Raw genomic sequence first — 27052 nt, 5'->3', positions numbered from 1 at the left:
TGTGGAGTCGTTGCTGAACTTGAACCTAACCCAGTGACTCCCTCTCACCTCATTACATTTAAGGTGACTTTTATAGCAGATACAGTGTCATGCATAGAATCCCATGAATATATGATTCCATGATATAGGATGTGTGTATTCATGAGAAACCATACTTAACAAGTTTCAATTTTTTGTCATCTCTAAATCCCACTGTTTACTACCGGGAAGGGTTTTTGGCACTTCGTTTCTTACCTATCTTTGGGTTTGAGAGATGGCGTTTTCTCATCGTCAGCAAGCGGCAGATCAGACCCAGACATGTTTAAGAAGTCCTTGTCATCAAGAAGGGACCTAGCCCACACAGGGCCCCAGCTAATCTCATCACTTTGCCTGTCGTAGGCCCCCTGTTCTATGGCCTCCACCCATCGATTACGGTTTTTCACCTGTGGAGAGGGAAGTACAAATTTACAACCACAGAATAAACACACAATTGAAGGACTGGACCTTTATGACTTGGTGCAGTTTATCTACATGTAATCTCTGTCGTATCCCCCCTTTACCACTTGAAACACACGTCCAGTTATGGACAAAAAAAGCCATTCTGTACATACACCATGGAATGGTCAATTTCCAATTGCATAGTTTATTAACTTCCCATTTATCAATTTATTATTTGACCACCTTCTAGTATAATAGTGAGTTGTGCTAGATGTATACATTGAAGAATCAAAAGTACACAAACATGATTCTTAATTAATTCAGCTTTCACACCCAACAAACCCTCACTAGACTTTCATTTGAACAAGTAAAATCAATAATTTTTCAAAAAAATGCCTCGCTGAATACTTTTATATTTCATCACAACTTCAACATCACAACAATTAATTTCAAATTTATTTTTTAAACAAATTATTTTTTTATTACAAAAGAATGAAAATAACCTTTCTTAAATCCCTACAATATGGTTCATCTCAAGTTTGGTAGTGACGTACCTGCATATTTCGCTCGCCGCAGTATCAAATCGCGCCCATAAAGTTAAACACCATGAGTGTACATGCACACGTACAGGAGCAGTGTCGGCAGGCTTGTGGCGCAACCGCGAAAGAGCATTGACGTCACTACCGAACTAAAGGTGAACCAAATAAAGTATAGCCTATTATTCCCCAATCCCTCATGTTTGCTAAAACGATAGTGCCCCAAGTCAGCACTCTTAATTGGATAGTAAAATTAACCAGCACTCAACTGGGCTAGCTAGAACCCTAATCACAAGAAAATCAGTGACGACACACCTACCTTGATATAGCCTAGCCCTCCTTGCCACACACGATCCTCTATATATAGTATCTGTTCTCTCAGTAGTAGTTCTAATGATTCCTCTCCGTTGGCGTGGTCCGACACAAGCCCCTTCTTGCCGCTGTTCATCTTGACCACCACCTGACACATCAAAGTGAATTAATTGAATTATATTTCACACTCACAAGGAATATTCAGGGGGTATACTCTGCATATCTTACACCATTATGCATCTTATTTTCCCAATCTAAATACAACTCATTAGTGGCAGAGATTTATGGCATAATTTTCCTCTGAATACCTGCAAATTAACTTTGAATTTGAGAAGTTTTCCATCAAAAATAGGCACAAAAAAAGCCTACTTTAGTTCAAGAGACCCCATTTTAAGACCATTTTCTTGTGATCGCATGTACTGCAAAGGTGCCATTTTTGTTTGCATATTTAATGACCCCGCAACACAACATGCAATTACAGACTTTTTTTTTTTTACTTTTTGACAAATTGGGCATGCAATTAGGTTTCATACCTCTATCTCTCTCGAGGAAGGTACAGACTCCCAAAGATGAAATTTATTTAAAGGGCAGTTTTAGGGTCCAAATTTAGACCCCCTAATCCATTTGAAATGGCTGCCACAGAAAATCCATAAGAGCTACAGACCTCAAATTTGCAGGTTTTTAATATTTCTACAGGTACAACATATGAGTAAACTATAAAGCAAACCTGAGGGGGTCAGGAGGGAGCCCTCATTGATATATGGTATGCATTGACCCGACTGCAAAACATTTTGTGTTTGCTGGATATATTACACTTTCAAAATATAAGTTTGTGGCTGCAACAGAACAGCGCCCTCACCTGTCGTGGTGTAGATGCCATGTCCGGACCATCCATCGACACATCCCCAGACGTTAAAAATTCTATCGGTGTCTCTTTTATTGACTTTTCAATTTTTTTCTTTTCTTGCAGCAAGACTTCCTTCAGTGCCGATTCTCGTAATCCTCTTGGATTCAAAGATGCTATCAGCTGGTCAATCTGTTCCGTGCTGTTGAAGTATGCCCAACGTGTGTGATTTTTGCGCATCATAGCTAGATCAGGAGGATCGGGCGTTAATATTTTCACTTCAGGTTCTTGAAGGATGCCGTTAACGACGTCTTGTTTTGTTTGGTCACTTAAGGGTGTAGCACTTTGACTAGTGATGTTTGTACTAACTGCCTCGATATCAATGTTCTCCTTATTGCTGCTATTTGACGTATCATGTTCTTTCACCTCTTCAACCACCTGAGAGGGCGCTTGCTGCTGAAGATTCGCGTGCACAACTTGCACTATACCCTGAGGTTTAGGTACGCTATATACAGGAAGTAAAGGATTGGATCGCGGATTTTGAGGCACAGCGGTAAAGTCAAAGTCATCGAGGTGCTTATCGTCCCATTCGACGAATAAGCCTGGAGTCGCGTTCAACCGCCAGAATCGTCGGAATATCCGATCCGATCCAAGGGGATTGACACTATATTTGGCTGATGCATTTGCAATCTGTTCCGCGTACTCCATCTCTTGTTTTTCAAATGCTTCCTTACGCGCCAAACGTTCCTCTTCCAACCGTTTTGCTTTTTCCGCCGCTTTCTTCGCCTCACGTTCTGCCTTCTTTCTTATTGCTTCCAATTCCTCTGGTGTCAATTCCTTCTCTGGTTGCGGCGGTTCCAAATTCTGCTGCTGCACTGCTGAATTCTGCACCGACTCACCAGCGGTGCCATTGATATTAGAAGTACTGGGTTGAAGAGGAATAATTGGTCCATTAGCTGTATTTATAGCGCCACCATTGTCAGGAGACGGATGTCCGGCGGCAGCAAAGATGGCCGCGACAGCTGCTGTTGCATTCTGCTCATCTTTTTTCAATTGTTCTAATCGTTCCTTCTCTTTCTGCTCTCGTTTCTGACGTTCTAATTCTTTCTCCTTGACTCGTTCTTCCATTTTCTGTTTCCACCTAAAAAAATTAAAAAGATGATGAAAGTCAGAGACATAATCAGTGCAGCAGAGGGTGTTTATAGGTGCCATTTAATTTCTCTCTCTGACACTTTCTGTTTCTACCTAAAAATACAAATTGGAGACATAATCAGTGTACAGTAGAGGACACTTTTCAAAATGACCGCCATTCAACTTCTTTCTTCCATTTTCTGTTTCCAAATTTGTGGGGGGGGGGGGGGCATTTTTTTTACCAATTTATGGGCCTTATAAACCCTAATACAATCTGAAGGGGTTTTGGTCCAAGATGCCCTGTATGCTACCAACCCTCACCCTGCTTAAATGGAAGGGACCTAGCCTGTGGTCTTTTGTGATATTTGGTATGGTTAGGGTTAAGTTAAAAGTGCTTCTATCGAAGACCAAATTAAAAAGACTAGTTTGCATCTGACGTCAAGGCAAAGGCGCAGCATGTCTGAGCATGATTGGTTGCTGACCTATGCAGTACAGCATTTTTGGTCTGGTTGACCGGACATCCTACACAAACAAGTATTTTTCGGTCTTCATTTATAATTTATGGCCACATAAAGTACATGTGGCGGGGACTATATTTTTTAATGAAATACTGATATACTCACCATGTTTCATAGCCACAAAATTAGATGAGAATCAGGACTTGACCACCATCTTGATACAGGTATGGAGCAAACCATTGGGAATATTCAGTTTCCCTCGGGATACGCATGAGGCAATCATGGTCATGCCAGCACAGCATGGATAATGGGTGCACTTGAGAGACACAATTGATGCAACCTACACACTTCAAATGAGACGCAGAATTGTTTTTGTTCGTCTCCGTGCACCATCGGCAAGGATTAGAATACCCACAATTTTCTCTCCATATAGTTGACAGCACCGGTATAGGGAGTCTGGGTTCTCCTCTAATTCTGTGGTCATAGCTGTCTTTCATCATGCCTGGACTTACATCATCTCTGATTGGCTTAATACATGATATAGTCCTCTTTATAACCAATCAAAATAGTTCTTACCTAGCAGTAGCCTCTTCTCGTTCCCTGTGTCTCTCAGCTCGGTTAAATTCTCTCCATTCTTTGCGTGTATTTACCACTGTTTCATAGCTTTCTTCTATCATGTCTCGGAAGGCAACATAGGTGAGAATTTGGCCTGTTAATGTGTCTATGATCTTCATCTTGGAAACTACAAAAAAATATTACAATGTTGATGTAAATGACAACAACAGCAAATTTTCTTTATTTCTCATTTTTTATTTCTTTTCTTTTAATAATTTTTTTCTCACTATTTCAGAAATCGGAACTGTTCCGACTAAGGGCCCGTACCTAACTAAGCTTCCTACAGCTTTCATCCACCTACAGCTTTTTACAGGGCATGTCCTAGCACCATGTAACTACCATATTTCGTCAAATAAAAGCCCCCGGGGGCATTACATTTTCCCAAGGGGGCGTTTATTCAAGGTCAATTTTAGAACGATAAAAAATGCTAAAATGATGAAATATGAACTAGAAACACTGACTTCTGGCTCACTTCCGGGTTCCCAATCCAGATTTTCGCCAATTATTGATGCTGTTATCGACCATGTGGGGAACTTGGTAAGCTTACAACACATGATGGCATGAAATATCGGCATTTTTGAAACATCTTGGTTGAAAAAAGTGGTGGGGGCGTTTATTTGAGGGGGGGGCGACTAGTTGACGAAATACAGTATATCAATTCAGCAGCTCGATTAAGACCATGCATAATAATAGAACTTAGAAGCATTAATATGAATATTCATAATGATGTCATTCATCAGTATCCCCATCTAAGCTGCGCCGTGATTGAGCAAGAGTCAATTTCAATAGCCCAATTCAAACTAACCTGGTGATAAGTCGTACACATTCCCCGTGGTCAATGCCTTCAATATTGCTGGTTCTTGGATACGGAATTCCAACCCGCAATCATCATGTGGCGTGTATCCGCCTCGCTGCTGGAAACGCCATTTGACATTATTTGGAGTCGTCTTGGCCCCGGATGAGAGGAGGTGAAGACGGAGGACCTCCGAGATGGTGGTGCTATCAACGGGGAGAGCACGCAATGGTGTACCTGAAAATAATGACAAGTAGACAAAATATTACATACACAAGGCAAAAATGTGCACTTTTTTATAATTATTTTTTCCTTAGTTTTTTTTTTCTTTATTTTTTCTTTGAAGCCACAGCAATTAAGCACATTGTAAATATTTATTACTGCATGTATTATAGAGAAGAACCAATTAAATTGGTCACTTCTGAATCAGTACGATTTTAGCCTTATCTGATCGGCATCAGACTTGGGGGGGGGAATCCCTTCAATTGCCAATTTCAAGCAAAATCAGCATTAAGACTTCAGAATTAACAGGATGATTCTGTCTGGATCACACACTCCCTTATTTTTTTTAACACATACCATGATGTATTTGAGGCCAAGCTGTCGCTGCTGTTGCGGCACTAGTGAGGGCGCCATAAGTTGGATCATCATCATTTAGAGTCTCTGATAAATCAGCTGAAAATTACAAAAATGTTTAATGTTAGCATTTAACATTTGTGACCTATTGCCACATATGCGCTGGTATTAAATAGCAATTTTCTTAGTATTGCCTCATCTGTTTGGGCCAAAATTAAAAGAGGACATACATGTATCTGAGTGACATTGAAACATTTTATACCAAAAACATACAATTCTATTTCTTATGAAAATGTTATATGGCTTTGACTGGTTGTGCAGCATGCCCTTGAACTTCTTTATTAAATACTTCTGGTGAAGCCATGCCATACCAATGCTGGACTACCCCGTAGTCCACTTGCCCATTGTGCATACTCTGGATATTGTATTTAAGCTTAAAACTCTGATTTAATTAATGTGTGCACAATTGATAGATTTTCACATCTGATCAGTCACCCTACTCCCACTGTTTGTTAGCTTCCCAAGTGGACTACTGACATTGCCTTGCGGTTAAGATTTTTAACACGGGACTCTATGGAGAGTTAGGCCAATTTCTGGCCTAACTAAAATTTGCCATGATTTGCATCTTTAAATGGATCTGCCTTGTGATTGGTCGCCCATACCTCGCTATGGTTTAAATCGTCTGGGCCCGCGCCATTACCATTAACTACACCGTAAACAACTGTCTGTGGTATTTGCGGCGCTTTTGTGTTGACGCTGAAAGTTAATCTCTCATCAAACATCTAGCGCGTACTTGTGGTTAATGGACTGATAAACAAGTATGCTTGACAGTGTGTTTTTAGAGAGCAGAGTCCAGGGGGTAAAGTTCTGCTTACAATTCAAAGTTCATAGTCGAAATTTCGGGGTTCGCTATCAATAAACTGGTAGATTCCAAAATCAGAATTGTTCAGGAAAAGTGAGCCGTTATGCAAGATAATGTTGCATTCAATTACTTTTATTGTCACTAATCGTCTGATATTTTTAACTCTTTATGACCATTTTACTATTGAATACTTTAATTTTAATAAACATCAGTATAATTTTGGTTCATCATGACTAATAATAACATATTTTTAATAAAATTCGACTATGGCATAGTCTATACCAATGCTCACATGCCGAAGTACCTATCTGGAGAAGAAGTTCACAACTCATTCAGGTAGTCGCATTTGAAATTCGCACTCCATGTGCGGAAGATTTTAATCTTCCGCACATGGAGTGCGAATTTTTGCTCCTATGACCTTAAAAGGTCATACCATATTTACACTATTAGTTGGCCCCTTCTATTAAATGCCCCACCATTTTTTTTTCAACAAAGATGTTTAAAAAATGCTGAAATTTCCATGCTATCTTGTGTTGTGAGCTTACCATTGTGCACACATGATCGGTAATGGCGTCGGTAGTTGGCAAAGGTCTCATCATAGTTCATAGTTTGTCATTTCAGCATGAGTTTTAAGCTTACCCAATGATTTTAACGAGAATAATCGTTCTAAAAAGTGACTTCTAATAAACGCCTCCCTTTTGGAGAAAGCAAGGCTAATGCTTCCGGGGCGTGCAACAGAGTAAATACAATATCTTCCATACAGGGTGTATGTATTTCAAGTGGAATTGCCTAACCCATCTCACCTGTTGGTGCTTGCACACCGTGTTCCTCCAGGTCCAATTTTTCATCCTCTTCCTCTTCATCCTGCATCTTGAAGATGGCCGACATTAGACACTTGAGTAGCTCATACAGGGTACCATCAACCTCTTTGGAAAGCAAGGCTTTCTCAACAACATCTACATTAAATGAAATACATAAAGACATCATTTATCAATCAATCAAGGTGGCTGACAGACACCGGCCTAGCTCATTCAGCATACTGTCAACCTCTTTTGGCTATCCAAAAGGCTTTCTCAACAACATCTACAATTGGAATACAGATATCATTATCAATTAATCAAGATGTCTGATATTAGACACTTGAGTAGCTCATACAGAAGAGTACCGTTAACCTCTTTTGGATAGCAACAACACAATTGATATACAGATGTGCGCATGTGTCCGTACATCATCCAACACGCAAATTGACTGGGACGCACATACGGTATGATACACTGAGGTTATGATTTCAGCTGTTAACATTTAACCCATACACTTCCTACTTGACCTTAATCTCCCATACAGGGGGTGTAGATTTCATATGGAGTCACCCATTCAGGCAATTCCATTTGAAATTCACACTCCCTGTGTAGGAGATTAAGGTCATATTTTCCATAGGTGGTGAAAAGGTCATGTTTTCCATAGGGGTGTATGGATTTCAAATAGAAGAGTCCTTTGTCATACTCACCTAATGTGATGCCATCAGGGAAGTCTTCCAGATCAAGATGCTCAGCAAATATGTGACCGAACTCCACTAACATCAAAGCATTGCCAAAGATCTCTGGTGGTATCTTAGTGCACACTGGAGATGGCCAGGGAAGCTCCTGAAGGATCAAACAATATTTCATAAACTCATTAATATTCATGATGTGACATCATGGAATTACCAATTATCTCTGATAATGGTATCGTAGTACACACTAAGATGGCTTTGGAAGATTCTAAGGAATAAACATTGTTTCATAAACTCATTATTATTCATGTGACCTCATATCTCTGAAAATGGTATCGTATATCCTCCTTGTAACCAATCAAAACAGTTCTTTGTGGCACTCACCTTGAGGTCATCGCACTCCAAGTCATCTCTGGGCCTTCTCCATTCCCTCAAGATCATTTCCCTTGCTTCTCTCTCCTCACGAAGAACTTCTCGCTCCTGGAAAGAAATACACATTGAATACATAGATATGCAGCTGTTAATCATCATGCACAACGAGTCAGAACTAAGTATAGAGGCCCTGCATGAAATTATCGATTGGCTCCAAACAAAGGATTTGTACCGGTGTCCTTCACCGTAGTTATGGCGGAGTGCAGTCCATTCAATTAAATGTTGTCATCAACCTATTTGAGTAGTCCGCCATATTTACGGGATGATACGTCACATGCAAGGCCTCTATACTGGCTTAAATCGGTATTAAAAATATAAAAACAAATCTAAATAGGTAAAGTCTCTACACAACACATTTTGTTTTAAAGGTAATATCTAGGCCCCGGCAAAAAACACAATTTTTAAAGGCAAAAAACGAGATATAAAAAAATTAAAAGCGAGATTTACCCCAAATTTGCTTTAAAAAACAAGATTTTCGCAGAAAATCGCTGCCAAATGTTTTTTAACAAAACAAAATACTGCCGTCTGGAGTCCAAATAGTCCAATGTTTTCAAACATGGCGCCAATTCATCACGATCGAAGGACGAAAAACGTAAACAAAAGTTCAATTATTTCCACCTCAATATGTTGTTTACATAATAAATCCTTTCTCAGTTTAATAAATTTAACAATAAACTACTTCAATTTAGTATTTAATTACCTTGACATGGCATTTTAGAGACCAATTAAGCACTGAAACTACACACTGGTGAGCGCATTTAAGCTTACTTGATGACATGAATTGTCAACACGCCATGGAACTCAATGATTTTCGGAAGTTTTTACGGCATTAAACACCTTGTTTTATTGCTTGTAAAAGCGAGATAATTACTAAATAGCGAGAATTGCGGCGAGAAAACAGAGATTGCGTTTTTGCCAGGGCTTACTAATATCAAATAATCTATGAAGTGATGATTACTTTAGAAAAGATGAGAAAAGATGTTTTTATTGTGGCATCGTCTGCTCTATTTATACGAGAATCACTTTTTATCAGCGCATATCTGTGCATGTTCAGGGTCCAGCTTGAGCATTAATATAATTATGTAATCAGATTCATATACAATGCCCTCATTCAACCAAAAGTTGCCAATGATCAACAACATCTTAGGACTTCTTCTGATGAAGATGTGTGTCACACATTGAAAATTCAAGGTTAGTGAATTTTTGTGCTGAAAGTCAGTTTAAACTTTTGGAAATTGCATGATTGTTTATTACCAGCACATATGTACTTACATTCGAGCAGATTCAGTCACCTTTTTGAATGGCCACAACAGATTCTTATACACTGTCCAGGCTCTTACACAAAGTCCCAAGCTCACACTTTGCGATCAAGTAGCCTCTCTCTTAATTTAGTACGCTCAGTTGTACAAAATAAATGTTACTCCAAATGAATTTGAAATAGATTTTTAAGAACTCAACTGTTCAGTGCCAGAAGTGGTAAGTGCAATAGCTACCATATGTAGCTTATGTGTAGATAAGTACAATATACTGTGTGTAAATTGCCAAATGCTCACAAGGCAGCTATTGCTTTTTAATACCCACTTCTGGGGCTGAACAGTCAAACTGCAAATTTATCTCACCTTGCGTTTTTTCTCCTTCTCCTCTTCAAATGCTCTCTTCATCAGCTCCCTCCTGGCTACTTTCTCTTCCTCTCGTTGAATTCTCAACTGCTCCTTCGCCTGCGCCTTTTCCAGGGCCATTTTCTCGCGCATCATTTCTTTCTCCTGTCGCAACTTTTCTTTGAGTGCTGCCCTCATGTTAGCCTTCTCTTCTGCGATGCGCAGACGTTCCTCGGCCGTTATCCGTGGTTTCTTGGGCTTGTCGTCTTCAGGGGATTTCTTGTGTTTCACTGCATTACAATAATAAGACACAACAATTAGTGATTGGTTAATTACATGACATCATCTGCATAACCAATGAAAATGTAACTTTTTTTGATCTCTTGGCATTTTTAAGCTCGATACAGATTCTGCTTTTTAGGGTTTATTTATTTTTTGTTGTTGTTGTTGTAGCAGACATGTAAAATCAGTCGTTTTTCTTTGGGAAACGTGGATTAATTTTGACTGATAAAACACAGATGAAGCAAGTTGAACATTTTTTTGCAAATATGTACAGGTTATTTTTTGGTCAATCACTTCAGACATTTATAAATGCCTAACAGACTGACACTACCTGATATATCTTGTCACTTAAGCTCATCCCCTTCTTTTTTATTTTCCTAACCTCCGTCACGAGTCAGACCACCCTTCTACCATAATAAGATCACCTTTTACCAAATAAGGGCACCCTTTTACCAAATTAGGGCACCCTTTTACCATATTAGGGCACCCTTTTACCATAATTATTAGGCTGACATACCTGTATCTTGTCCCTCTAAGCTCCTCCTCTTCTGTTCTTTTTTCCTAACCTCCGTCAGAGGTATATCATCATCAGTTCCAGTCTCACTCTCAGTTTCAACCTGTACAGTCTTCTTCATACGCTTGGCTGGAGTGAACTTGAAAACTGGTTGGGGCCCAGCAAAGAATTCGGAGAAGGTGCGGTCTTCCAGGTTGAACTTGGCCCTGAACTCGGGCTGGAACAGAAAAACAGAGATTATTAATCCTATGGACACTACTTGCCATTTAACAATACCTCTGATTGGTTAATTACATGATTTACTCAATTGAGTGACCAATCAAAACAAAGCTTTCAGATCTCTTTTTTAAAATATTATCCCCTCCCATCATATCTCTTGATTGGCACCTCTTTGTAACCTACAGGTATCAATTAGTAGCGCCCATTGGTTAAAAACAAACAGACACTGTAGTCCATACTGTAAAGATTTGCTTAATGGCACATGCGCACTTGGGCTCCTTTGCCTTGGGGGTAAATTTCATGTTCAAATACCTAGAGAGCTCCCTCCTCTGAATCCAAACAAGAGTTAAGGCTCTGTGTCCTTATTTGCTGGAGGGAATTTTATGAGAGGACTCTTTTAGGTTGTACCTAAAATTCTACTTATATCAAGGAACCCAAAAGCACCATTAGGCAAATCTTTAGTGTACCCCCGGTATATATAATCAATATTTGCCAAATTTTACCCAATTCTGAATTTGCTAATGGGTCCAAGAAGCAGATTATAAGAGTTTGAGGTTAATGACTGTGAATTTGAGGGTATTGTGAGGTGTATCTAAATATCATGCATTGTAATCGATTAATATCCCAATGGGTACAGCCCCAAAGCATACTGTTTAGATATTTCACAATACCCAACAAGTAACTGATGCAAAGTCATTAACCTCATTCATAACCGTCCTTTTCACCTTTTTAATTCTATCTGCATCACATTTTCTTTCTTTAAATTTGGAAACAAAATACAATTATAACTTTATCTTTTATTTTCCCTCCATAAAAATCAAAAAGATTAAGGAAATATCGCAAGAAACTAATCATAGTATACCTAGGGTATAATCATACCATGTCCAAATACGGCAGCCAACGCCAACTAATCGCTCAAACACATAACACGTCACACAATGCAGTCATTGTAACTCATACTTACGTACTACGTCACAAGACTGACATGGTATGGTCATTATACTTTTTCAATAATCTGCAATTGCATTTGCATATTAAGAATTTATTATCTGTGATTGGATTCAAAACATTGTGTCTATTCATGAGGTGATGAACATACATTGAAGCACACAGTAAACTGAACTCTGCACTCTAACAACTCACCTTTGGGGCCCATACATGGCTCTGGACTTCACAATGCTGCTTTAGATACAACTTATTCTTCTCTCTGGTGTAGAGGCCTTTCTTCCGACTGTAAGAGATAACACCCAAATGTATTAGGAATACACCCGAAGTAGTAGTAATACATCAAAATGTATTAGGAATATCACCAATTAGCGATACACCCAAATGTATAGGGTCGCATGTCACAAATAGGTCACCCAAAAATGGAGGGGCCGTGACATGAAAACGCTTTCTTCGCACTTCAAGCTTGGTTTATTCTAAAAGTATAATACCTATTGTAGAAAGTTTGGTGTCATTTTGTAGATAATTATGTTCTTTATCAAATACAAAAAAAACCCAAGTCAATTGGACAACTACTTTGAGAGTTATACTTCAATATGTAACATGTGTCAATGGAGGGGCCGGGGCGGGTGAGCCGGCGGGTGAGCCCCATAGGATTGTACACAAAATTGTGAAAATATGGCAAACTTCAAACCTTTGTATCTTAAAAAGTACAACTAGCATGGACCACAAATTGCACATATATAATCCTGGACTGTAGATCTACCTCATAGTAGATCAACTGTAACAAAAGATGTAACTAATTAATTGCTTAATTAAATGCTAATTTAGACAGTTTTCCCTCTATGTTACTGTACAAAGTGTACACGTAATGCTCCGACATTTCTAAATGGCCTATCTCTTGCCTGAGACACCCTGCTTATTCAAAAGTACACACGTATATTTTTAAGGAAATTTGATGAGGAATTCAATTATGCTATTAGTTTTAGTGCCAGACATGGAGGAAAAAAGTTTTAATTCATAATGTCATACAAATTCTAAAATTATTTTACAATTTTTGACCACCCTGTATGTTTAACGCAAGAGATACCAAAGTTTTTCTTCCTAATTTGTTTGAAGGGCCCATGCAATGTCTTTCTGAATCCATATTTATTTTGATTTCATTAAAAGTTGTGTTGAAGTCAGTGTTCGAAATAAGCACTTATCCTCTTGTCCTCTTGTCCAAAAATCACTGGGGACAACCATATTGAGCTATGTACTTATCCCCTGTATATTAACCACTATATTTTACCTCCAAAAGTAGGACACATTTTGGGGACAACCAAAATGTATTGAGGACAAGCAGAATTTATGCTTTAGTTATCCTCTGGATAACCTCCATATTTTCCTTATTTCGGACACTGCTTGAAGTGAATCAAAATTGGTGATATTTTTATCATTTAACATTATGTTATACAAAAGATGACCAATTCATGACATGTGACCCTAGGAATACACCCAAATGTATCAGGAATACACCCAAATGTATCAGGAATACACCCAAATGTATCAGGAATACACCCAAATGTATTAGGAATACGCCCAAATTAGGGTGCATCATGCCCCACTTTTGTCAACCAGATTTTATGTAGCTAGTCTTAAAATGTGCCAAATGATAAAATAATAAGATTCCCAAAATTTAAATTCATTCCGAGTTCGTCTTATGGGTCCTCCTTGGCCCGAAAGTTTGAACGAATAACCCATATGAACATTACGCAATAGGCATATGGCAGCTACACATTTTCTAATGCTTAATGGTTTAAAATATAATGGCTGCCATGTACTTAAAATACATGATCAGGATTATATGTAATTGGGGTTTGTTTTCAACTAAACTTGAAGTTAAAATTCATATGAATATGGCATTTATATCACAAAAATGAATAGCTGCCATGTGCTTTGACATACTTATTTAGCAAAGTGCTGCCATTTACAAATAAAAGCTGAATTTTAACTATATTTCAAAGGATACTTTTAGCTAAACACTTACCCACAGTTCAAGTGAGATGAAAGTCACATTTTCAATTAGTTCTCCTTCAACATGTTCAATGTTTGTCTTCATATTAAAAGTTTATGTTTACCTATATTTGGCCTGTTCTTTCCTATTCAACCTGAAGAACATTTTGATAATGGTGCTCAGATTTTGCAGTGCTTAGGAAATCTGAATTAAATTTTGATTGCATTGATGGCACTGATGTTGATTTTAGAAGCCTGATAAGTAGCACACATAGCCCAGTTCTTCACTCTCTCTTCAAGAAATTGATGGTCGATCTGCAGTATCGCTAGATCCTCATCATGAACCATGAGTTTGGTCCTACCAAGTCTGCGAGTGAAGTTGACTGTGTGATGTTGTCTGGGAAGGTTGATTTACCAAACCCCACACCAAACCGGTTACTTGGAGTTATAACCTCTTCTGTTGGTTTTACCTCTAAAGTTTATTCACAATTGCTTGTTTCTCTGTGTCTGGCACAATTCTACTGAAGAGGGCAAGAGGAAACATATTCTTCAGTTTAGGCGTTTTAGTCCCTTAATTGCACTCTGTGATACTGAAGAATTCACAGAATCGTATGCTAATAGGCCCTTGTAGAGATCAAGATCATTCGCCGCCCTCCAGGGTGCATATCAGCAGTCTGACGACAGCTTATCCACCAGGAACTGTAGAAGTCACATATCTTGGGTAGTTGATGCTTTGTTGTAACTGTTCCTGTGGCACCTGGCGATGTTATTTTTCAACATGGTGATCTTAATCGAGGCCAGTATCTTTGCCATCCACCTTGCCTTGTGGATTGCACCAGGTTGCTTAAATGTCAGCACCTTCTGATCACCCAAGAATATCTTAGGCCTTACATAGCTGAATGAATTCAAGGGAGTCTCTCTTCATTTCTGCCTTTGACTTAACAATCTCCAAAGTATCAATTTACATGACATACCATCTAATAATTGTGCGTCTGATGAATCTGTGCTGGGGTAAGCCAGCTAATAGTGGGATACAATGAAAGTCCATGCACTATTTTATCTCATTGACTTCATATTATTAGGCCTAAGACCAATCATCAATTACATTGTAAGCCAAAGTCATTTTTAAATAACTCAAAAAGTCATTTTCTCCACCAGAAATACACATAATTTCACTGTGTTAAGTGTCAAATACAAGAAATGTATATGGCAGCTATTTGTTTACATGATTAATTATGGGTTTGGAAAAGCTGCTTCATGTTAAAATGTAATAGTTTTGGATTGCCTGTATCATATACATAGTTGAATAACACCCCAAGTACTTGGGTACTTAGAGCAGCCAATTTCTATGATTAAAATGCATGTTATGTGAATAGCTGCCATATGCCTATTGCGTAATGTTCATATGGGTTATTCGTTCAAACTTTCGGGCCACGAAGGACCCATAAGACGAATTCGGAATGAATTAAAATTTTGGGAATCTTATTATTTCATCATTTGGCACATTTTAAGACTGGCTACATAAAATCTGGTTGACAAAAGGGGGACATGATGCACCCTAGCCCAAATGTATCAGGAATACACCCAAATGTATCAGGAATACACCCAAATGTATCAGGAATACACCCAAATGTATCAGGAATACACCCAAATGTATCAGGAATACACCCAAATATATCAGGAATACAACCAAATGGATCAGGAATACACTCAAATGTATCAGGAATACACTCAAATGTATCAGGAATACACCCAAATGTATCAGGATTTAGGAATACACCCTCATGTACTCAAATGTATCAGGAATACACCCAAATGTATCAGGAATACACCCAAATGTATCAGGAAGACGGGAATACACCCAAATGTATGGCCACGCGTTTTAAACTCGCCACCCAAAAATGGTGGTTTTGTTACGCTTGTCCAAATCGAGACTCATTCAAATTTTTATATCTCTGCTTAAACAAAAGGTATTGTAGTGTGTTTGGTGTCATTTTGTAGCTAAATGAGTGCCCTAACAGACCTCCAAAGGAGAATTGTTTATCAGCTAAGATAGTGGAGGTACAATTGTTTGAGTTCAGAATGGCCGAGGTGGTTGTTGAGGCGGTGGCGGTATGTGCAAAGTCTATGGGAAATAAAGATTTTGTGTGTGCGCGTTGAATCAACTGATCATATCTTTGCATCCATATGGGCTACAGACATGGTTAAGAGCTCTTTTGAAAGATTATTAATTCTGCTAATTGTTTTTAATCATTTTGAGCACTTTATGATTGGTTTAGTCTATAAAATACAAACTTTTACATACAAAACTACCCGTTTTCATATTAAACACTGTTAGTAAGTGATGCGTATGTCTTCAAAATCTAAAAGTTGCTATAAATTTGTTATTACTTACCCTATCATAGTCAAAATATACATTTTCTGAGAGGACATTTGATGAGGAATCTGAATATGGCTTTACTTTTTCTGTATGGGTTAGGGGTAAAATGTTTCAGTTCAAAATATGTTGAATTGTAAAAAAAATTGAACATATTTTGGGACACCCTGTATTCCAAGATTACCAATCAGCTGTGATTTTTTTTCTCCCTAAGTCAGTAGGCTCCCCCTAACCTCTAACCAAATCAATGTTGTTTACTTTCAGTTTATCACTGCCAGTTAGTAATAAGCAATGCATTAAGTGACCCATTTTTTATTTGGAATTTTTTAATTCCACCCTGTATAACTTCAAGGTCACCTGTACAATGAGTTGAAATGTGTATATTTAAATTGCTTTTGCCTTCAGCTTTCCAAAAATGTATACTTTTGCTAGTTTAAGGTTGATAGTTGTGGGGATATTCTAATTGAAACTTGATTGGTGTAAAAATTCATAATATTTGTTATGTAACGCTAAGGGTGGCGAGTTCAAAACACACGGCCGTATCAGGAATACACCCAAATGTACTAGGAATACACCTAAATGTATCAGGAATACACCTAAATGTATTAGGAATACACCCTTTATGTATTAGGAATACACCCACCCCGACACACACACAACACATTTACAAGGAATACATGCAAAAGTATTATAATCTGAGCCAAAGATAAAGACTAGTTAGTGTCTGACAATTACCCCCCCAGCCTGTGATTAATTATTGGTCCATAAAATGAAGGTTGATTCATCTGGTGCCTTCATTGCAGAAAAGGAAATCACAAAACATGACAAAAAAATGTACTTTTACAAGGCAAAAAGCAATTTATCCAGACATTGTTGACATGGTGCTTGCAGGAAAAAAGGCACCATATGTCAACCCTACATTTGTATACTCATGAAACTAAGACAGGTCACTTTTGAGATGGTTTATACCTTTGAAAATTAGCCGTGTTTCTAACTTATCTTTTTAGTTCAGTCTCAGATTATAGAAATACACCCAAATGTAGTGATGTCACACAGAAATTAAATATTAGTGCTAGACATATCAAGTTACCCCTCATTTTGAAGCTTATGATGTTGCGGACATAATGAAGTAACAGGATTTTAAAATTAATGCTGCGTATGCTAATTAGCGCTAATTAAATATTCAAAGTTAACAAATTTGTCTGTCGAATGAAGTATTTTACTAATTTTATAAAAATTAAAGTCAAATTGTATTTTTTAGCTAAGTTTGTTTAATGTTTACACGAAATAACCCTAAATAAAGATGTTTAAGGTATTAATCTTGATTAAATATGCTAATTAATTGCTAATTAAGCGAATTCACTATATATGCAATTTTTGTACTGGGAAATTCCTTTATTTGTTATTTTATGATTTTAAAAATAATTATCTAGTCTTCTAGAAGAAGAAAACTGTTTATTTAATGTAATTATAAAATTAATAAATGATTTAAAATTGAAATATTTAATTAATGCTATCTTTATCTTATAATTAGCATACAAGGTGTGTTTAAGTTCATAGGCTATGTCTACACTATACTTTTCCCATAGAGCACTGTGTAAAATCTGTAAAAAGCCTTCAAAATGCTCTCAACCTGCCCACATTATCCCTACTTATGCAAAATGCGTAATGCCCTAGCCCCATGTGTTTGATATCATTGCAAAGAGGACCTTCCATGATATGTCTAAAAATCACAATCATCAAAGATCATCAGCGGAGGTTAAACTTAAAAAATGGCTCACAAAGTCAAAAATAAGTAAAAATTACACTAAAATGGCACAATTCCAAGCCATTTGGCTAATTTTAAACCTTTTTCACCATTTTTTTGTCATTTTGGGGAATATATTGCTTACGATAACGTTTCTAGATTATTTCCGATGCTTTACCCCACAATGCAATGCGAGACCCGGAAATGTGCACAGGTCACCATTTGTGGTAATTTCAACAATCGCGATTTTCAAACCACTAAATTCACAATTTATTTATGGAACTTTTCCAAGCTTTTATTCAAAATTTGAATTAATATTTAGTTAAAACATACTTTTAAGTACACTAGCATTAAATTCTAGCAAAATATTCCAAGTATTAATGGAACTAGAGCAATTCTGCGAGAGCAAGTTTTTACATGTTACAGAATAGCAGCACCGATTTACGTGTGCTGTGTGTCATCGCTACCAAATGTTGCAAAAATACACCCAAATGTCTTGTAGCGATACACCTAAATATCTTGACAATATATACAAAACACAGGGTTTATTGTCAAGACATTTAGATGTATCGCTACAAGACATTTGGGTGTATTCTTAATACATTAGGGTGTATTTTTGCAACATTTGGGTGTATTTCTATAATCTGAGACTGAACTAAAAAAGATAAGTTAGAAACACCCAAGGCTAATTTTCGAAGGTATAAACCATCTCAAAAGTGACCTGTCTTACAGATGTATACACATTGCAGATTGGTCAGCCGTAAATATCAGTGATGTCATCACAGCCAACTCCCTAGTAGCCAAATGTAAACAACGGTTGACAGCAGCTTTTGGTAACACTGATATTGACCTACCGACCGTCTTGTTTAATGCTACCAGTTGCTATGTCAGCATTCAGACCGCTCAGCTGCGTCTTTTTTTGCTCTAAAATAGTCACATATGTAAAGCGTGGCTGGCTAATGGTTTGCAGCTTTGCACTGGACCCAGGGGTAGCGCTTAGAATAACGCAGAGACCCCGAACTTGCAGAAAATCTGAAAGTAGGGGATCCGTAGTAGAGTTTGGCGAGTCAAGAGTTGCATAAATGCAGCATAAATAATGTGTCTACGGTAGCACTAGATTGAAAAGCTGGGGGCCTGCAGGGACCCCTGAACTCGCAGAAAATTTTAAAATAGGGGGTCCAAACTGTATTTTGGTGAGTCTGGGACCCCAAAAAGCAACCTAGCGCTACCCCTGACTGGACCTAAAGGTAAGCAAAATTGATAAAATATTCTTATTGATTTACCTGATTTTATTGGCTCCCAATTCAAAGACTCCATTTCCTTGTAGTGACATCACTCTATACTTGTACAGTGAAGGGTCTAGTGTCTCTGGCTTGGGCATCCTGGGGCTGTGGTAGAAAAACAAGGTAGAATTTAAAGAACTATTAAGTACTTGTCTTCAAGAACAGATACATACTTCTTTGCTAAACTTTTACCCCGAAAGGTGGATATGAGGCATTTTCTGGACAGGATCTGAGCATGTTTTAACATATTAATAGAGTTGGGCAAAGTACACTGACCAATATGTATTTTGTTTGAAGCAAATCGGACATACGGTTATAATATATAGGGGTGCGAGAGGCCTCCGAAAAAAAAGAGGAATTACTAAAAAAGCTGAAAAAACAGCGTAAACCAGAGTAAAAACATCAATATGAGCTGAAAATGAAAGACAACATGTAATTTTTGGCAATAAAAAAAGCTGAAATCAGCTTAAAAGCTGAACTCTCACACCTGTGTTTATGAGTTTAGGACACATAAAACTTATATCTTTCAAGTAACTGGGTTTGACACCAATTTACCCGGATTTTATACAACACCTGATAACCAGATTACAAATACGACCTGTTCACAGCCCTCGCTTTTAACAGGGGCTGATAATGTTTACCCTTTAAGTTTTGAACACATGACACTATATTAAACTTCCAAATTACCAAGTTTGGCAACCATTTACCTGGATTAACCCACTCAATAACCAGTTTAAGACACTTAACCACCTGTTCAATATAAACAGTCTTCAACAACAGGGATGTAATAATCAATATGCTTTAAAAAAAAAATTTAAGTGTGGGATGCATGCATGAAACTTCCAAGTGACTGGGTTTAAGACCCAATTAAACTGGATTTACCTACCTGATAACCAGCTTAGGAGATTTAACCACCTGTTCGCTGCCATCATCTTCAATGAGGATGACATCATCATCGCTGCTCTCTTCCAAGGCTTTGCCATTCAATGATGGGGGGACTACCGCTGTCACCTGACATGTTTCTCTGTAATATCGGGAGATGAAAAAACAAACAAAAAACAGATGATTATGGACCTCCTGGGTGTATTTAGGAGATCAATATTACATAAATTTGGGAAGGGGTCAGGTGTCATTCAAATTTTTACACATTGCCTTTGCCCCCTAACACCCATAGATACCACAAAAGACCATGATGAAAACCACTGCGCACTCCAAGTGCAAGGAATCGCTGCCCGGGGCAGCATAACCTGTGTGGCTACCGGTTGGTGATCGTGTGCTTGGCATGCGGGGTGTCCGAGGTTTGAACCCTGGGGTGCAAAGTGACTTCTAATCACTTCTTTGTTCATCTTCTCTCCTTTTTCATTTCTTCTTTAACTTCTGATAGCAAAAAGCAGGGTTCAGTGTTGGGGAAATCAATAATCATAAAATGAATAAAAAGTCTCATTTTTTTGTCTTAAAAATTAAAAATTCTTCTCCAAAATCTTCTTGATTCTTGTAAACATTAGGCATATTCTGTACCATACAGTCTAAATAGTGGACTGTTGAATATAGCGATTTAAACAATTTTTTGGACACACAAAACTTCTAAGGAACTGGATTTAATACCCAATTAAGGCCAATGGAACTCGATTATTAGTTTCCGATTGGATGTTTGAAAAAAAGGACGAGGTCGCTATTTTATTATTCATTATTCGGTCTCTTTTCATTATCCATTATGTCAACAAAATCAATGATTTTATGAACAGCTTTCTCCAAATTTACATGTAGGTACCCCACCAGTACCAAAGTATATTGTTGATGAAAGACCATTTCAAAACAGGTATTAATGCTTAGATCATCATTACAGACATTTTGCAACAGATTGAGAAAAGATTTGAATTTATTTTTATTTAAAGGGGCATTTTGTGATCCACAGCCTCATCCCCCACTTTTCTCAAAAAAGTTGAGATTTTTATATCACTGGAAACCTCTGGCTACATAATGTTTATGTACAAAATATTTCTTGCAGATTGATTCGTTTAGCAAAGATATCGTGAAATTTGAATTTCGTTCTGGTGCACCAGAACGAAATTACAATGCATTGTCTATGGAGCAGTGTAATACACATAATCATGCATAACTCGCAAACGCAATATCGGAATCAACTGAAATTTTGGGAATATGCTTTTTTCGTGGATATGTACTGAAAAATGTCATAAAAATAGGATGCTAGGATCACGAAATACTCCTTTAAATGAAAAGAAATTTGCAAGTTTTGTAATCACTAGAAACATGATGAGGTAATCCGTAAATTTCCATTATTTACCACATCCTCTACCCCTACAACTAAGAAAAACTGCTGATTATGATCAGCAGGGGTTGTCAGACATTTTGAGAGTTTCAATTTTGGTTATTTCCATCTCAATTTTCAGATAATTGACTTTTTTATCAAAATAATGAAAGTTTTGGTCAAATTGAAAATGTGATGCGGGCGGTCAATTGGAAACTAACAATCGAGTTCCATTAGCCTAACGGGATTTACCTACTGAACCTTTTAAAAAAACTGGAATGCTTAGGAGATTAAACCACCTGTTTGATGCCAATGTTGTCTTCATACCGTAACATTGTCTTCAATAGCAGGGATGTGAAATCACTAGGGCCTATTCTATTTCTAACTAAAATATTTTAACTTAGTTTAGGACACATGAAACTTCCAGGTAACTGGGTTTAAGACATACAATTAAATATTACCTGGTTCCATCTCTTGTGACATCGACAATTTCTCCAATGAAGTAGCGATCCCTCGCAAACACAAACACATCGTCACACAAATCCGCAAGGTTTCCTCTCCTTGTTAGACTAGCTAAAAATAGCACCGGTGCTTCTAAGTAGACAGGGAAACTAGCCAAGTATCGGCGAGCGCGCTCCTCACTCTCGATCGCTTCTTGGTATGTCAAGTTTGGTTTTCCCGTAAGGCCACATGACCACACCAAACTGTTGCATAGGATAGTCCTCTTGAAAAACTCACTGTAAGGAAAAATAAAGACAGGAAAATCATTTAAATGTTCATAAATTAAGACCTGTACCTGATTCAACCAATAGACTGAATGGGCTAGCCGAGTTGCAATACAAATACCGGTACAGCGGTAGTACCCTTCTGGAAGACATGACCTTAATCTTCCGTAGTGTGAATTTCCCACAGGATTACTTGAATGGGCGATACTAGAGTCCATTTGAAATGATTTTAAATAATTTTTTTAAATTATTTTTATGACGTTTCAAATGGAATGTGCCAAAGGTGGCTGTCGATTAAGGGGCGGGACTCATATCGTAAAATCCTCATTTAAAATTTAAATCTAGTAAAAGAAATGTCTAAATGAACTCCCAGACCTGCTCGGATCATTTGAAAGACTTGCTTAGAATTATTTAAATGTGGATTTTTTTTTTAATTTTTTATTTGACATGGCTGGCATTCAAGATATTTTGCAATTTGCACCAGGAAAAAAATAATCTCACATTCTCAGCAGTTTAGGCCACTCCCTTCCCTTGTTTAATTTTCAGACCAAGAATCGTATTTTTATACATATATCCAGGGCCAGTGAGGCCACCTACCGGATGAAACCTGGGGGGGGGGGACTAGAATCAGTGAAATCAAAATTTAATAAAAATCAACAGGAATTACAAAACTCAAAAGCAAAAAATGTGAAAAGACAAATAATCTGAACTGTCAAGCCGTGGCCCGTGCTGTGGCGTTATAATTGCGGCAAGGATTTGCCGTGGCATTAGAATTTATTTACGGTAGGCCTACTAGTTTTTGTGTAAGTTATTTCTTCTAACAACATGTTTAAGAACAAATTTATTTTATGGTACCGTAAATCAGTAAAATCACTGTCAGTAGTGTCACTGAATGTCATCACTATTGCATACCGATTGCTAAATTGGGATATTATTTTAACATATTTACTGAGCTGACAGCGCAGCTAAAAATGAATGTCATTACTGAATACCGTGCTGTGATGGTGATATAATCATATATGCATGTATGTACATCATTACATGGCCTGGATATGATCAGTAAAGACAGTATTGACAGTCAATGGTGATAACATGATAAAAAGAACAACACTCAGCAGTCAACTCAAACATTTCTTGAAGTTGAAATATCAATTTTAATATTATAGAGCAGATCGAGAATAACAATAGAATCAAAGGTCAACATTTGTGCATGACACACACTAGTCTCTTCCTGATACAGTCTGTGTGTGAACTCATCACGCATGATGGAAACTCCAATGTTACAAAAATAAAAAATGGCGCAATTCCCCATACCGGTCACAGATTGGTCAAATTTACGTCCATGCGCCGCAGTAATTACAATGTTTGTAAACAAATGAATGGTGTCTAGAGTAGCTACAATACTTACTCGTAATCTCTGAATATCTCATTGGTGATTTTACAGTGGAAAACCTCCTCTGTGGCTCGTAAATCTGGAGGCAGCCTAGCTGGTTTAAACTCTCGCCGCTTCAGTAGAGGCATCTCTATGTGTACACATTGAGCGACATACACCACGAATTCTGCCGGGAAACAATGACCGCGAAAACACCGTGTTATGAATGAATGAAACGTACATAAACACTGCACATATACACATCATACCATACTCACACAAAACTTGAGACAACGAAGTAACATGGGTTATAAAAATCTAGATGGATAATGTTCAATTAGTTACCTAAAATAAGGGGAAAATAACCACCAGAAATTGCTTCTTACCACTTGCTGCTACGATTGTTTCGCTCTCTCGATTGATTTCGTATGCAAGACCAAAATTGTGCAGCTCTGTTCGGGTAGGGGTAAGTTCTACCTACGATAACTTCTTACAAAATCGTTCGATTCCAGTCAAAGTTGCGCAAATGTTGTATTAGAAGTTCCTTTACATGTTTCCGGAGTTTTATAACTTAAATCTTTGTTTTTGCAAATATATTTGAATAAATATAGAGTTGTAACTTCGAAGACGGCATCTGACTGAACCCGGTAGGCGGGAAAATATTGAAATGAGTTTTCCTTATTTGGGGGATACGTCCTTTGATTGACAGAAAATATATAAATTATTCATTAAATGTCGATCTTTTTTGATCCCCTACATATTCTTCTATATGCTCATATCCCTATCCATTTGAAAGCCAGCTAATTTAATTGGACAAATAACATCTTTCCGTACTAGTATTCTCCATGTAGATGTACATTTACATACAACCGTTGATCTGTTAGATTGATTAAGAGAAAACTAAGGTTGAGATTACACATAAGAGCGCAAAGTTGTCCGCCCTCAATCAAGGTCAACAACCGAAATAATTTCATGGTGGCAGCGCAGCGCATCACAGACCGGCAGACTGACCAGGCCTCATTCCCCAAAGCCGATCGAAAGAAACTTGGTATTACTAGAAAGGGGGGAGAAAGGGGAAAAAAGGAAAGAAAGAATGACGAATGAAAGAAAGAAAGAAAGGAAGGAAGGAAGAAAGAAAGATTAGAAAGAAGGAAAGAAAGAAAGATAAAAAAAGAAAGAAGAAAAGAAAGAAAAGAAAAGAAAAAGAAAAGAAAAGAAAGAAAAGAATAAGAAAAAAAAAAAAAAGAGGCAAACATCATTGTATAGGCCCAATAGCGGCCCAATAGGCGCTATAAACTTTTTGAAGTTATCTCCAAAATCTCCTCTCTCCCTCTCTCCACCCCCTCTTTCTCCCGGGCTCTAAATTTCTCTCTATCCCTCTCCCCTCTCTTTCTCTTCCCCTTCTCTCTTTATCTCCTTTTTTTGTGATCGCCATATCTGACAATAAAAGCTAACATTTTATGGAAAATAAATACTAGGCCTAATCTATTTATTATAATATGGCTTTAAGGGAAGGGGTATGAACGTTTGGACAGTATTTATTGTGGGACATTTTGAGCACATCAGACATGGCGAATTGCATTCTGAACACGAATAATGTCCTTCTGATATCAAATAATTTTGATTTTTTGAAATTCGCAATGTACACATTTTATGGCAAATCATTAAAAATTGATATTTTTGATATTTAACAGTAGCCTACTCGAAGTAAACTTTTTATAAATCTGATGAGTTATACTTAAAGTGTGTGTAGGTGGGATGAAAAGCCGACGATCAATTGAAAATTTTGACCTTTCATATTGAAGATATCAAGATATGGAATTTTTTCCCAAAATACCAAAAAAAAATAGGTCTTTTTGGGAATAAAATCCGTATCTTCAATATAAAAGGTCAAAATTTTCAATTGATCATCGGCTTTTCCTCCCAGCTACATACACTTTAAGAATATATCATTAGATTTATAAAATTTTCTTCGAGGACTGTTTATTTTTCAAAAATTTGAAAAATATCTAATTTTAATAGGCCTAATTTGTCATAAAATTTGTATTATATCGTGAATTTCAAAGAATGAAAATTATTTAATATCAGAAAGACATGCTTCGTATTCTGAATGCAATTCGATACGTCTGAGGTTCTCTCATGTCCCACAAAAAATACTGTCGAAATGCTATAAACGCTCATTGCAGATCCCTTAAGGCTTAAAAGAAATAGGCACTCTCAAAATTATATCACAAATTAAAATGTTAATTGTTACCATGTAGGCCTATTATAGTCCACCCTGTATAATGACCACATTTCAGGTGCGGGTCATTGCAATCTGTTCTTTATGCTTTCCAGCAATGTTAAGGGGGTACTACACCCCTGTGGTAAATTCGTGACAATTTTTGCAAAATTTTTTGAAATTAAGAAAGTGCAGAAATGTGGACAACAAAAAAGCCTAAATTCAGGTATAAACCTGAACATTCTCATGCCTATTTCACATCCCCTCCACCCCGAGGTTTATACTGCAGTGAGTTGTCAACAGCCTTTTTACCATCCATGTTCCATACACCTCCTATGGAAGACAGATTTAAAATGGAGTCATCCATCATAACCCCCCCCCCCAAATTCCTTTTGTGGAATAGGGGCTCTGGTAGCAACGTTTGCACAGTAGTTTTTTGTGGGACATGAGAGTACATTAGACTTACTGAATTGCATTCTGAATATGAGGAATGTCCTTCTGATAGGAAATAATTTTGATTTGTCGAAATATTATGGCAAATTGATATTTTTGATATTTAACAGTCCTCGAAGTAAAGTGTATGGGTGAAAAGCCGAAGATCAATTGAAAATTTTGACCTCATGAAAGGTCAAACTTTTCATTTGATCGTCGGCTTTTCCTCCCAGCTACATACACTTTAAGTATCAATAGATTCATGAAGTTTACTTTAAGGACTTTTAGATATCAAAAATTTGTATTATATCGCAAACTTCAAGAAATAAAAATTATTTGATATCAAGGCATTCCTCGTATTCAGAATGCAATGCGATATATGTCTGGTGTACTGTCAGCTCCCACAAAAAATACTGTGCAAAGGTTGATACCCGATTGCTTAAGGGGTGCATGGATTTCAACTGGAATACCTCAATACAACATGGCAAGTAAAAAGGTCCAGAATAAAGTGGGTGAAATTTTACAAATTCCAGAATTAAGATGTTGAGAAGCACCACTGAAAAAATAATATAACATATACACACAGATTTATAATATATTGGAAG

At 37.4% G+C, this 27052-nt stretch overlaps 1 protein-coding gene across 1 annotated transcript in view; it reads right to left on the bottom strand.

Moving 5' to 3' along the window:
- The window catches only part of LOC140145980 (bromodomain adjacent to zinc finger domain protein 1A-like), a 43354-nt gene extending 18912 nt beyond the window's left edge, over nucleotides 1-24442 (bottom strand). The window contains 17 exon segments of the mRNA XM_072167714.1: nucleotides 235-422; nucleotides 1273-1413; nucleotides 2125-3250; nucleotides 4275-4440; nucleotides 5119-5343; nucleotides 5686-5781; nucleotides 7348-7500; nucleotides 8052-8187; nucleotides 8421-8516; nucleotides 10088-10356; nucleotides 10866-11079; nucleotides 12225-12312; nucleotides 19429-19533; nucleotides 20315-20452; nucleotides 22159-22434; nucleotides 23831-23981; nucleotides 24181-24442. Of these exon segments, the coding sequence (XP_072023815.1) occupies nucleotides 235-422; nucleotides 1273-1413; nucleotides 2125-3250; nucleotides 4275-4440; nucleotides 5119-5343; nucleotides 5686-5781; nucleotides 7348-7500; nucleotides 8052-8187; nucleotides 8421-8516; nucleotides 10088-10356; nucleotides 10866-11079; nucleotides 12225-12312; nucleotides 19429-19533; nucleotides 20315-20452; nucleotides 22159-22434; nucleotides 23831-23943 (3530 nt within the window). The 5' untranslated portion in view covers nucleotides 23944-23981; nucleotides 24181-24442.
- Nucleotides 24443-27052: the final 2610 nt, after the last annotated feature.

The sequence above is a fragment of the Amphiura filiformis genome, chromosome 2 (genome assembly GCF_039555335.1).
Source record: "Amphiura filiformis chromosome 2, Afil_fr2py, whole genome shotgun sequence".
Lineage (NCBI taxonomy): Eukaryota > Metazoa > Echinodermata > Ophiuroidea > Amphilepidida > Amphiuridae > Amphiura > Amphiura filiformis.
Note: the sequence above shows the minus strand (reverse complement) of the source record. Positions and strands in the feature narration are given on the sequence as shown.